At 43.8% G+C, this 12,500-nt stretch overlaps 2 protein-coding genes across 4 annotated transcripts in view; one reads left to right on the top strand and one right to left on the bottom strand.

Annotated features, from left to right (window-relative positions):
* Positions 1-3,396, bottom strand: part of stx6 (syntaxin 6) — a 5,165-nt gene extending 1,769 nt beyond the window's left edge. Inside the window, exons 1-7 of the mRNA XM_069143844.1 lie at positions 3,194-3,396; positions 1,876-2,045; positions 1,653-1,747; positions 1,234-1,293; positions 681-809; positions 476-582; positions 121-215 (exon numbers count right to left, since the gene is read on the bottom strand). Coding sequence (XP_068999945.1) covers positions 121-215; positions 476-582; positions 681-809; positions 1,234-1,293; positions 1,653-1,747; positions 1,876-2,045; positions 3,194-3,228 — 691 coding nt within the window. The 5' untranslated portion in view covers positions 3,229-3,396. The remainder of the gene's footprint in view (positions 1-120; positions 216-475; positions 583-680; positions 810-1,233; positions 1,294-1,652; positions 1,748-1,875; positions 2,046-3,193) is intronic.
* Positions 3,397-5,556: 2,160 nt separating this feature from the next.
* On the top strand, positions 5,557-11,979 carry LOC138194835 (ELAV-like protein 1). 3 transcript variants are annotated; one of them, XM_069143841.1, is made up of 8 exons: positions 5,557-5,700; positions 6,641-6,700; positions 7,440-7,511; positions 7,641-7,809; positions 9,684-9,787; positions 10,275-10,428; positions 10,511-10,736; positions 10,970-11,979. In XM_069143841.1, the coding sequence occupies exons 2-8, from the start codon at positions 6,665-6,667 to the stop codon at positions 11,289-11,291; spliced, it is 1,083 nt and encodes a 360-aa protein (XP_068999942.1). In that variant the 5' UTR covers positions 5,557-5,700; positions 6,641-6,664; the 3' UTR covers positions 11,292-11,979. The 3 variants fall into 3 exon arrangements, with proteins under 3 accessions (XP_068999942.1, XP_068999944.1, XP_068999943.1); XM_069143843.1 differs by having other exon boundaries at positions 7,641-7,836; XM_069143842.1 differs by lacking the exons at positions 5,557-5,700; positions 6,641-6,700; positions 7,440-7,511; positions 9,684-9,787 and having other exon boundaries at positions 7,721-7,809.
* The last annotated feature ends 521 nt before the right edge of the window (positions 11,980-12,500 follow it).

Genomic DNA, 12,500 nt, shown 5'->3' with positions numbered 1-12,500 from the left:
GTGAATACTGATGTTATAACACACAAAACTCCAGACCTCATGTTGGCTTCTACTGTTTCATCTCTACTGCAGTTTAAACACAAAGGGGGCGTGACAAGGAGTGTGGCATGGGGCGGTTACCGCTGGTCATGTGGGACACTTTGGCCAGCTTCTTCATCACGTTGTCCAGTCTCGACTGAGTGTTGTCCATCTGGTGGCCGAAGTCGTCCAACATCCTGCAGGGAGCACACAGTTAGCACACGGTTAGCACACAGGGCCCCAAGAGGGGCCACACACTCCTCCAGAGAGGAGCTGGTTCCTCTATGATGTTCTGTCAGTTCTGTTGTTATAACTTAAGTATTAAGGAACCTGTGATGTTCTGTCGGTTCTGTTGTTAGAACTTTACTGTGTTAAACAACCTGAGTTGACTGAACTGTGATCTGGTTCTGTATAAAAACTCAGACATGTTCTGTGGACTGGATCTTCGGGTTCTTACACGGCTTGTTCATCCAGCTCCATGCCGATCCTCTCCGACATGTTCTTCAGGACTCCGATTGTTCCCGACACCAGTTCCAGATGTTCATCCTGCTGCTCTGCGATCAGCTGATGAGAACAGAGAGGAAACTCAAGACGGCACTTCGTTGGTTTATAATGTCACCACACTGACATGAGATGTGACACCTTGCTCAGATGTTTGGTACCTGCTGCTGCGTCTGCTGCTCCTCGATGAACTGCAAGTTGGCGTTCTGCAGCTGGCGGTCTAGCCGGCTGTATTTATCAGAACCGGGCTGCCATATGGGGCCCTGAGCGCCGCGCTCCCCGAGCAGAGCCTGGACATCACAGCAACACAGCAGTCACATCAGCACCACCTCAATGTCCACATGGGGCCCTCCGGGGGCCGGCAGAGACCTTCATAGTCCCCTAGAGACCTCCAGAGACCTCCAGAGACCCCCAGAAACCTTCAGGGACCTCCAGAGACCTCCAGAGACCCCAGAAACCTCCAAAGACCTCCATAGAACCCCAGAGACCTCCAAAAACCTCCAGAGACCTCCAGGGACCTCCAGAGACCTCCAGAGACCTCCAGGGACCACTAGAGCCCCCCAGAGCACTCCAGAGCCCTCCAGGGACCTCCCACACTCTGACTTTTGAACAAGGTGTAGTTCTCCGTGAACCTCTGAAGAATCAGATGTTTGGAGGGTATCACGGGTCCCGTTTGCTGATTTGTAGACAGGAAGTCACCAGGTGATCAGTTACCTGTTTGTTCTTCCGATCAGTGGAGGCAGCAGCTGGACTCGACATCTGTTCTTTCATTTCCTTCAAAAGAAACAATCGATACAGAGTATCTGAATCAGAATCTGAAGTAAACTGTGCCATCAACAAAGAGCCTTCGAACCTCTTCCTCCTCAATGAGCTGAGCGTTACCCTCCCAACCCGACCCAGGTAGAAGAAGAAATAAACAGGAAGTAGAAAAGTACAGTTTTCTGCAGAGCATCTCATCTTTTCCAGATGTTGGAGAAAGTTTAATCCATTGAGACACCAGAGTGCTCCGCGTGCACGAAGCATAAACTAAACTTCAAGAGTTAGGGTTTTCTACGAAATCTGAACCAAACAGAACCGGAGTCAGCGCTTCACAGACAGCTGAGTGTGTTTCTGACACGGTAAATAAAGTTTACCTTGACCGTCTGTCTGGTGCTGGTGATGAACGCTTTCCTCTTCGACAGCTCGGCTGCATCCAGGTTGAACTTCTTTGGGTTTGACTCAACAATACGTCCACCGATCGTTAAGAAACATTTTCTATTACCTTCAAAAGTCTGAATAGTGACATTAAAAACACACATCACATCATGTGACCTCAGCTGTAGGTCATGTGACCTCAGCTCTATGTTTCAAGGATATTGATGGTCTCGTCCAGGTCCTCCAGGTCCCACTCAATGGAGCGGAGGCTGTTCCTCAGCTCATTGGTTGTCCAGTCGATCTCCTCTTTGGAGGCTCCGCCCCCATCCTGCAGCAGCTCGTTCCATCTGTGATGGAGGCTCTGAGCTGCGTTCACCGCCTTCTGCACCTCGCTGTTAACAAACATCACACAGGAGGTCTGTTTGTAGAGAATAAATCCATCCAGTCAGAAGGAACTGCCGGCGTCCTGAAGACGGGACTAAATCACTTGGACCAGTACGGAACCAGTACTAAACCACTAGAACCAGTACGGAACCAGTACTAAACCACTAGGACCAGTATGGAACCAGTACTAAACCACTAGGACTATTACGGAACCAATACTAAACCCCTATGACCATTACGGAACCAGTACTAAACCACTAGAACCAGTACTAAACCCCTAGGACCATTATGGAACCAATACTAAACCCCTATGACCATTACGGAACCAGTACTAAACCACTAGAACCAGTACTAAACCCCTAGGACCAGTACGGAACCAGTACTAAACCACTAGGACCAGTACGGAACCAGTACTAAACCACTAGAACCAGTACGGAACAGTACTAAACCACTAGGACCAGTACGGAACCAGTACTAAACCACTAGGACTAGTACGGAACCAGTACTAAACCACTAGGACTAGTGCAGAACCAGTAGTAAACCACTAGGACTAGTACGGAACCAGTACTAAACCACTAGGACTAGTGCAGAACCAGTAGTAAACCACTAGGACCTGTGCAGAACCAGTAGGTTCTACAACTAGTTAACTGACTAAACAGCAGCTGGTTTCATTCAACTTTAAACACTGAAAATGTCTTCACAGAGAATACAAAGATTCTGTTAAATACAGATACTTTCATTCTATTAACTTGAAAAATAAATATTTGTATTTTACTGTTAACTTGTAAATATTAATAAAATAATGTGTATTTTACTATTAACTTGTAAATATTAATAAATCAATGTGTCCTTCTATATATCAACATAAACATAAGTGTGACTTTACAGGAAAACGTGATTATAAACTGGCTGTTGGCATAGAGGAGCTCTGTGGTAACATACTGACGGCTAACGTTAGCATATTGGTTACCTGCTGTTGAACTCCCCAGCTCCACTAGTTAAACTTATTAAAAGGTCTTGAATTGATTATTGATCAACTATCAGCTCTCAGAAGGCTAACACTAGCTGTTAGCTCCTTGTTAGCTTTAGCTTCGCTAAAAGCATTTGTGTTAGCTTGCAGGTAGCGTTAGCTTCGTTAGCAGTGTAGAGCTCTAACCCTTTGACGACAAAGAACGGGTCTTCCATAGACATGTTGCCGGTTCAGGTTCAGTCCATCACTCAGACTTCCTGCTCCGGATCCGCGGGAACGAACTTAGCTTTATTTGATTAGTTTATGATCAAAGTCCTTCTTAATCGGACTTGCCACTGCGAAGTCCGCTTTGTTTACATGCCGCGGCGGCTTCCGCAGCGGAAATCACCTCATGACGTCATGCATACGGAGTACTTCTTCCTTGGTTAGTAACAGGTAACGAGTAACGGGTTCCATACCAGAAAGGGTATGGCGCCTCCTGCTGATGTCACGGAGCCCCCTGCGGCTGTTCAGACTTGTCAACACGGCATCACAAGAACCAGAAATCTGAAATAAAAGATATGTATCAAAGTAGAAACACGGAGTCACTGCAGACGGAGGTTCTGATCCAAAATGACTCCCAGGTTCCTGATGGTGGAACCACATGCTGAGCTGGAAGACCTGCATCTACAATACAGATTTGTGTTAGTGTTTTGTTGAAGAACATTTTCTGCCATCCAGTTTTTAACTGCAAATTAAAATTAGTCCACTGGTTTGTTAGTGACAAAAGGAAGTATCGTGTTTGATCCAGTTGATCTAGATAGATAGATAGATAATAGATAGATAGATAGATAATAGATAGATAGATAGATAATAGATAGATAGATAGATAGATAGATAGATAGATAGATAGATAGATAGATAGATAATAGATAGATAGATAGATAGATAGATAGATAGATAGATAATAGATAGATAGATAGATAGATAGATAGATAGATAGATAATAGATAGATAGATAGATAGATAGATAATAGATAGATAGATAGATAGATAGATAGATAATAGATAGATAGATAGATAGATAGATAATAGATAGATAGATAGATAGATAGATAGATAATAGATAGATAGATAGATAGATAGATAGATAGATAATAGATAGATAGATAGATAGATAGATAGATAGATAGATAGATAGATAATAGATAGATAGATAGATAGATAGATAGATAATAGATAGATAGATAGATAGATAGATAGATAGATAGATAGATAGATAGATAGATAGATAGATAGATAGATAGATAGAAATTCTTTCGCTACAGCAGCATTTATAGATACAGGAAAGAAATAAAATAACAGTAAAAATATTAAATATAAAATGCACAGTATATACAATAAAATAGAATAAAATAAAATAGAATAATTAAATTAAAACTAACTAAACAATAGTGCAAAGGTTTTTTTTATATATATATATTTAAACAACAAGAAAAACAGACAACGGTGTTATTGTTATGTGATGGATTTTGCCAGAGGTGAGTTATTGTACAGTCTTATTGCGGTGGACAGGAATGATCTCCTGTATCAGGAATGATCTCCTGTATCTGGAATGATCTCCTGTATCAGGAATGATCTCCTGTATCTGGAATGATCTCCTGTATCTGGAATGATCTCCTGTATCTGGAATGATCTCCTGTATCAGGAATGATCTCCTGTATCTGGAACGATCTCCTGTATCTGGATTGATCTCCTGTATCAGGAATGATCTCCTGTATCTGGAATGATCTCCTGTATCAGGTATGATCTCTTGTATCAGGAATGATCTCCTGTATCAGGAATGATCTCCTGTATCAGGAATGATCTCCTGTATCTGTCCTTGTGACAGCGGAGCTGGAGGAGTCTTTTTGAGAAAGTAAGTTGGTCCGGTAGGATCCAGGAAATAAAGCTGTCAGCAGAACCGAGAACCACTGAGTCCGACATGTTCTCCCCCTAATAACAAGGAGATAAACCACAGAACCATCACTGACTCACCTGAATCTACCTCCTCCATTACTGAGAGCTCACAGCAGAGACCTGACTGGAATTTATCAGAACATATTTAGTGATCAAGACGAGGGGAGCTTGAAAACGTCTCTTGTTGCTGTCGGTGATCAGAACCAGGTGTTCTGGATGATGAGCTGTTGTATCTTTAAGTTCACTGTTCAAAGAATAAACATTTCATCTGCTCATTGTGTCCTGAGAGCTTCGATCCATCCACGGAGACACATGATCTGAAATATCATTGGAGCAGTGAACTCAGTCATTTGTGTTTCAGAGCAAACTATTTACCAGACTTCACAAATCAGGAGGAAAACAAACTCAGCAGAGAAACAGGAACACTTTTCCAGACAGAAGCCAAGCTGCCAATAGAAGATCAAATGTTTTATTTGCATCAGTCAATTACCCAGACTCCGTGGTTTATATAACCGTTTTATATGTAGTTTCCGTGTGTCCTGCAGGCGGCGGTAATCAGCAAATTAGAGATCTACAGAAGAACGCGAATCCGTATTCTCGCGATACTCCATTCCGCGTGAGTTAGTTTCCTTTGTGTGAAGCAGCTAACCTCCCGTTTTAGACTCGGTGTGTTAGTTTGGTATTGGCAGATTATCCGTCCGCAGGTCGACAGAAGAGAGTATTGATACCGTGTTACCATCGCCCCACATTTACAGGTAAGAAATGGGACATCTTTTGGCCGCGTTAGCATCAAATAGCGCCATTAGCCAATTAGCCTCTTTGTGTGACCGCGTTGCTAACATGCGGCTAACGTTAGCGGGTTTCTGCTGTGTGCGGCTCAGCTTCACTTTTTCATCTTCTCTGTCTCCGGGGACACGCTGACCTGTCCACCTGAGCCGGGGACACGCTGACCTGTCCACCTGAGCCGGGGACACGCTGACTTGTCCACCTGAGCCGGGGACACGCTGAATTGTCCACCTGAGCCGGGGACACGCTGACTTGTCCACCTGAGCCGGGGACACGCTGAATTGTCCACCTGAGCCGGGGACACGCTGAATTGTCCACCTGAGCCGGGGACACGCTGAATTGTCCACCTGAGCCGGGGACACGCTGACCTGTCCACCTGAGCCGGGGACACGCTGACCTGTCCACCTGAGCCGGGGACACGCTGACTTGTCCACCTGAGCCGGGGACACGCTGAATTGTCCACCTGAGCCGGGGACACGCTGACTTGTCCACCTGAGCCGGGGACACGCTGAATTGTCCACCTGAGCCGGGGACACGCTGACCTGTCCACCTGAGCCGGGGACACGCTGACTTGTCCACCTCTGTCCAGGGTGATCCAATCATCTGGAAATCTGTCATGTGTGATTGACAGCTGATCCATACAGGAAGTAGAGAGACTTCCTGCAGACTGACCAGGTGTCTATAAATCAGCTGTTTCCTGATTAAAAATGGTTTCCTGTCTACCTGATGCTGGTTTCACCAAAACCTCCTCTGGCTTCAGTGTTTTAGTCGAGCTGTGGAAGAGGTCCTGCCCCATCGCACAGTTCTCTGATCCACCGCAGGGCAGAGCCCAACCCTGTCAAACCCGGTACACTGATTGTACACCTGTCGTATATAATCAGTGATTGAGATGAAGCTGCTTTCTTTCAGACGCAGTGAACCACCTGAGTCTCCATGGCGCTAAGACGAGGACACATCAGGTACCTGAAGGTGAGTCCATCATTATTGATCATGTCTGAATATCAATTCATCTGATTAGAGATGTCACGATGTCTTAAAGTGGTCATTCTTGAACCCTTTATCCACTCTATGTTCCCGTGGTTACAGTGCTGTCTGTTCCCGTGGTTACAGTGTAAACAGTTGATACTTTCATCCAATGTGATGTTGCTTCTTTAGTTTGAAACAAACTCTTCAGACTAAATAATCCCCAAAAGCTAAAACATAATTAGACCGAATTAAACATAATTCAGTCTAATTAGACCAGGTTCTTGTAAAGCAGGTCAAACATCCCATAATATTACTCCGCAATTGTCTGCACTAACATACATGAAGCTGGTTTAGAACTCCATCAACCAACCAGGTTTCACAATTCAGCTCTGAGCATGCTCACATAAAAGGGGTGGGGTTTCAGCCTATGACCAATCACAAACATGGACATGTGTCCTGGCAGCAGAGCGAAGACAAAACTTTAATATGGTAAATATAAGACCATAAAATCACTGACTGACTGTGTCACTGTCCATTCGGGGTGTGTCCCATTTTATCGTTCATGATAACACAGCTCGCCTTTAAAATTAATTAATTGATTAATAAAGTAACTACCTAACCTAACCTAAACCACAGACAACATTAATATCATGATAAAGGCAGTTTTTGACCTGTTGTCGTCATGACGTCACAGCGTTACACAGCAGTATGATGTCACACCGTAACTAACTGTTTGTTCCAGGTGTGTGAGGTGCAGTCGTCTCAGAGTGATGTCAGAGACGGTCAGCTCTCCACTAAAGGATCTGCTGGAAAGGTGAGTGCTGCGTTCTGATTGGCTCAATCTGACGTTACGTAACGTTTGGTCAAAGCACAAGTTTTGATTTGTGGAGGCTGCAGGTGAAAAGGTGATGTAATAAAGGTGCTGATGATGTCATGACCTCAGGACCTGTACGATAACGGGTACGTGGAGCAGATGATGGAGGATGAAGATGCGCGGACAAACCTGATTGTGAACTACCTGCCTCAGAGCATGAGTCAGGACGAGCTGCGCAGCCTGTTCAGCAGCGTGGGAGACGTCGAGTCGGCAAAACTCATCCGCGACAAAGTGGCAGGTAACTCCCCGCAGTACAAGTACTGCAGTCAGCGAGTACATGTACTACACATCCCCACTGCACGCCAGATCTACAGTGTATCAGATCTCGGTACTACTGCAGTACTACAGAGTATCAGAGCTCAGTACTACTGCAGTACTACAGAGTATCAGAGCTCAGTACTACTGCAGTACTATAGAGTATCAGACCTCAGTACTACTGCAGTACTACAGAGTATCAGACCTCGGTACTACTGTAATACTGCAGTAATACACAGTATTAGTTTAGTTGATGGTACTCCTGAGGGTTATTATATTACAACTGAAAACCATTTGCAGTAATACAATTTATAATATTAGTAGAACTATTTCTAGTATCACTGGTAGTATTTGTAGTATTAGCATTATTATTTGCAGTATCTGTAGTAGTAGTCTTTGCAGTACTTTTGGCAGTACTGTTTGCAGTACTTCCTGTGTTTGTTTCTCTTCAGCAGCTTTTTGTTTTATGTTTTGGGTTTTCTCAGTAATTTGTTTTTATTTTTTTATGCTCAAATGTTTATTTTCTAACGACTATTTTGTGATTTATGTCTGAAAATATTTGAATACTTTTCTTTCTTTGTTGTTGTAATATATTTTTTATTTTTCACACCAGGTTTATTGACATCACTGTTAAACAGGTATTGGATGATGATGATGATGATGATGATGATGATGATGGTTGGTTAAATCACGGCTGGGCGATGACTCTACATTAATATTTCTGCATTTACGCATCATGATATGATAAATGGATAAAAATCTGTTTTTGAGTGAATCAAAGAATTCAAAATTGTTTGATGACCGATGTTTAAACCTTCAGATCATAAATTATGTTGTGATTGATTGATTGACAGTCGTCTCGGTGTGGTCTGATGACACGTGAACACATCAGTGAAGATGAGTTGATATGATATCACCCAGCCTTCCATATGCTTTTTGTTTTTAATATTTGATGTACAAATGTTTTAAAATGTTTTCACCTGTTTTGTTTTGTTTTTCAGGCTTTGAAAATGTTTGTAAAAGTTTTAACAAATGTATGAAGTTTCTGAACAAGTCCAGAAAACTGTCGAGTGACATGTTCACAGCCCGTCTCCCGCTGAGAGCGCCACCAAGTGGCCAATCATCACTCAGCTGAGGTCACCTGACTGCAGATAAATGTGTAGAAGTCTGTGGCTGCAGCTTTGGGATGTCGGTCGGGTCGTCTTCGTCACATCGTCTTTGTCAAATCCTGAACATCATCGTAACGGTCTGATCGTCTTTGTTTAGTTGTGATTGTCATTGCGTTGCGATGGCCGTTACGTTGCGACGAGAGTTGCGTTGCGATGGCCGTTACGTTGCGACGAGAGTTGCGTTGTCATGGGAGGCACGTTGCGACGGGAGTTGCGTTGTCATGGGAGGCACGTTGCGACGGGAGTTGCGTTGCCATGGGAGGCACGTTGCGACGTGAGTTGCGTTGCCATGGGAGGCACGTTGCGACGGGAGTTGCGTTGCCATGGGAGGTACCTTGCGACGGGAGTTGCGTTGCCATGGGAGGTACGTTGCGACGGGAGTTGTGTTGCCATGGGAGGTACGTTGCAACAGGAGGTCCGTTGCGATTGTCATGGTTACAGTCTGAATGGGGTTTAATAAAAAGGTGTGCAGGAGGTGAAAAGGCATCGTTGGTTTTCCGGCTCTGTTCAGAAAGATTGATTTTTTAATAAACATTGTGTGGACTTTGTGCTGATTTCTGAACTGTACTCAGTTTGAACTCTTGTTTGTTTGTTTGTTTGTTTGTTTGTTTCCATCCAGAATGTGTGGCGGCTGTAACACAGACATTTTTGTTATTTTATTTTGTTGTTTTCCTTTGTGTTTCTCTAGGCCACAGTTTAGGTTACGGCTTTGTTAACTTTGTTAACCCTAATGATGCAGAGAGGGCTATCAGTACCCTCAATGGCCTGAGGCTACAGTCTAAAACTATCAAGGTAACGTGCCACAGGTGCTCTTTGATTTTCCTGTCTCAACTGATAGATGTGTTATGTTCCCTGGACAGTAGAGGGCGCTGTCACCTGCAAACTGTCTAACGGATGAAGGTATTTTTAAAACTCTGCTGTCATGTTTTTGTTTGTTCTTTTCTGACACATGTTGACACTGAATCTGTGACTTTCTTCAGTTCAGTGAGACAAAGTGCCAAACCTTTTTTTTCATAAATTACTGCTTTTATTTTGAAAAATGCCTAATGAGCTGAGCCTGTTTGGATGCTTTTATTTTGTATTTTTGTTTCCTTATTTTCTTTGTAAAAATCTCAATAACTGTTTTTTTTTTACATTGAAAATTTTAACATTTAAAATCTGGATTTTATTTGAACACTGGATGTAACTGTAAATTTTCTTTCGTTCAGTGTTGAATGTTTTTTGTTGTGAATTATTGTGATGGCGATGAGCTGAACCACTTCCTGTCGCCTCCCTGCAGGTTTCGTTCGCCCGGCCCAGTTCGGACATGATCAAGGACGCCAATCTGTACATCAGTGGTTTGCCGAGGACGCTGAGTCAGCAGGACCTGGAAGACATGTTCGCTCACTACGGACACATCATCAACTCCAGAGTGCTCGTTGACCAGGCTTCAGGTAGGGCATGCGCTCGGTGACCACACAGTCATGTGACCATGTGAACAGCCCCTTCAGTCCTGTTATCTGATATGCTGTTCAGGTCTGTCTCGGGGTGTGGCCTTCATCCGCTTTGACAAGAGGTCTGAGGCCGAAGACGCCGTCAAACACCTGAACGGACACACGCCTCCCAGCAGCGCTGAGCCAATAACAGTCAAGTTTGCTGCCAACCCCAATCAGTCCAGGAACTCCCAGATGATGTCACAAATGTACCACGGCCAATCACGGCGCTTTGGGGGCCCAGTCCATCATCAGGCGCAGAGATTCAGGTACGCACACACACACATCCAGGTCCTTCTGCTGTTATGGATTAAAAGTGACAGGTTTGATTGACCTGGACGGCTACACTATTGTTATCACTAAATATTAAAGAAATGTGCAAGTTACAAATTTAGGGAGAGGGAGAATACAGGAGGAGGACAGAAGGGAGAGAGGAGGGAGACGGGGGACAAGAAGAGAGTAATGGACACTTCCACTTCCGGTTTTCCTTGTTTGTTTCCAGGTTTTCTCCGATGAGCGTTGATCACATGAGCAGCGGCAGCAGCAGCGTTTCAGGGAACTCGTCCTCCGGTTGGTGCATCTTCATCTATAATCTGGGTCAGGATGCAGACGAGGCCATCCTCTGGCAGATGTTCGGGCCGTTCGGGGCCGTGGTCAACGTGAAAGTGATCCGAGATTTCAACACCAACAAGTGCAAAGGCTTTGGCTTTGTTACCATGACGAATTACGAGGAGGCTGCCATGGCGATCCACAGCCTGAATGGGTATCGGCTGGGGGACAAAGTCCTGCAGGTGTCCTTCAAGACTAGCAAGGGACATAAGTAGAGAGGTGGACAGCAGATGAGATATTGTAGTTTATTTTTCTGTCAGTCGAAGTTTTCTGACAAAGTTTTTAGCCGTTTTCAGTTTGTCACAGAGTTCATTTTTCTCCAGCATGCCCTGTTTCTTCAAGACGTCAGTCATTGAGAAGTTGCTTCTTTAATGTTTGGACATTGGTCTGATGGCAGTCAGAGACCTGCAGGATGATTGACAGCTGACTGAGCGTTTTGATTTGTGCAGATCAACATGCACAGTTTGATATGAAAACATTTGAAGTCAAAAGGTCACGGTTACAAATACCTGAGTTTCTGATTCAATCTTCAGTGATTGTTTTTTGAATATTAAAGTGAAACATTCAGTTTGTCTTCATGCTGCAGGTGCTCCGTCAACAGCCGTCATATAAAGTTAAACATGTAAAAAGCCCTTCTATCAGCATCATACGAGATTTCAGTTTTAATAACTTCTAATCGAATCTTTGTCGAGGTCCTGACATCATCATGTCAGGTGATTGACAGCTGTCAAGGCAGAGATGTTGTGTGTGACAAAACATTTTATTTCATATCTGTTCAAAAGACTTCTAGATGAACCAGTAACTGAAGTGTAGTGATCTTTTTCCATTATTTTATTTTTGTATTGCAGCTTCATTGTGATGTTGACCTGTTTGTTCAGTAATAAATCTGTTAATGGAAAACTCCAGCTGTCCTGTTTTTGTCTCTAGGTTTTTGTCTCTAGGTTATGTCTCAGTGACCATCGATAACCTGCTGCTCCTCACCGCTGCCCTTAGGAAACAAGCTCGATCTCTGAACTCAATCAGGAAATATTTCTGATAATGTCTCCAAGAAATCTGTCTTTAAAATAACAATATTTGTAATAAAGTAATCAACTTCAGTCTGCCTGCAGTTCATGTTTCTGTCTGCTCTACAACTGCTGATAGTAATTCACATTTAGTCTGTACTTTATACAGGTTTATAGGTTAGAGGTCATAACCAGAAATATAATGGTTCCATAACTCCTAGAGGAAAGGTGGTAGTGGTCTGTAATTTGGTGTGTGATTGTCAATAGGCCCCTCTTATGCCTGTAAGGTTTTGTCCCTCCTGTGGCATAGATGCCATAGACTGCCATTCATACAGTTAGGAAGAGAAGGCTGATCCCCCCCCCCTCCATCTGAATGAATGGATGGGAGGTGGAGCGCAGTCCTGTCTTCAACAAGCTACC

Source organism: Embiotoca jacksoni, unplaced genomic scaffold, assembly GCF_022577435.1.
Source record: "Embiotoca jacksoni isolate LCO1_2020_lvr unplaced genomic scaffold, fEmbJac1.0.p SCAF_116, whole genome shotgun sequence".
Taxonomy (NCBI): Eukaryota; Metazoa; Chordata; class Actinopteri; family Embiotocidae; genus Embiotoca; species Embiotoca jacksoni.
The sequence above is the reverse complement of the archived record's forward strand: the minus strand, read 5'-3'. Positions and strand labels throughout refer to the sequence as shown.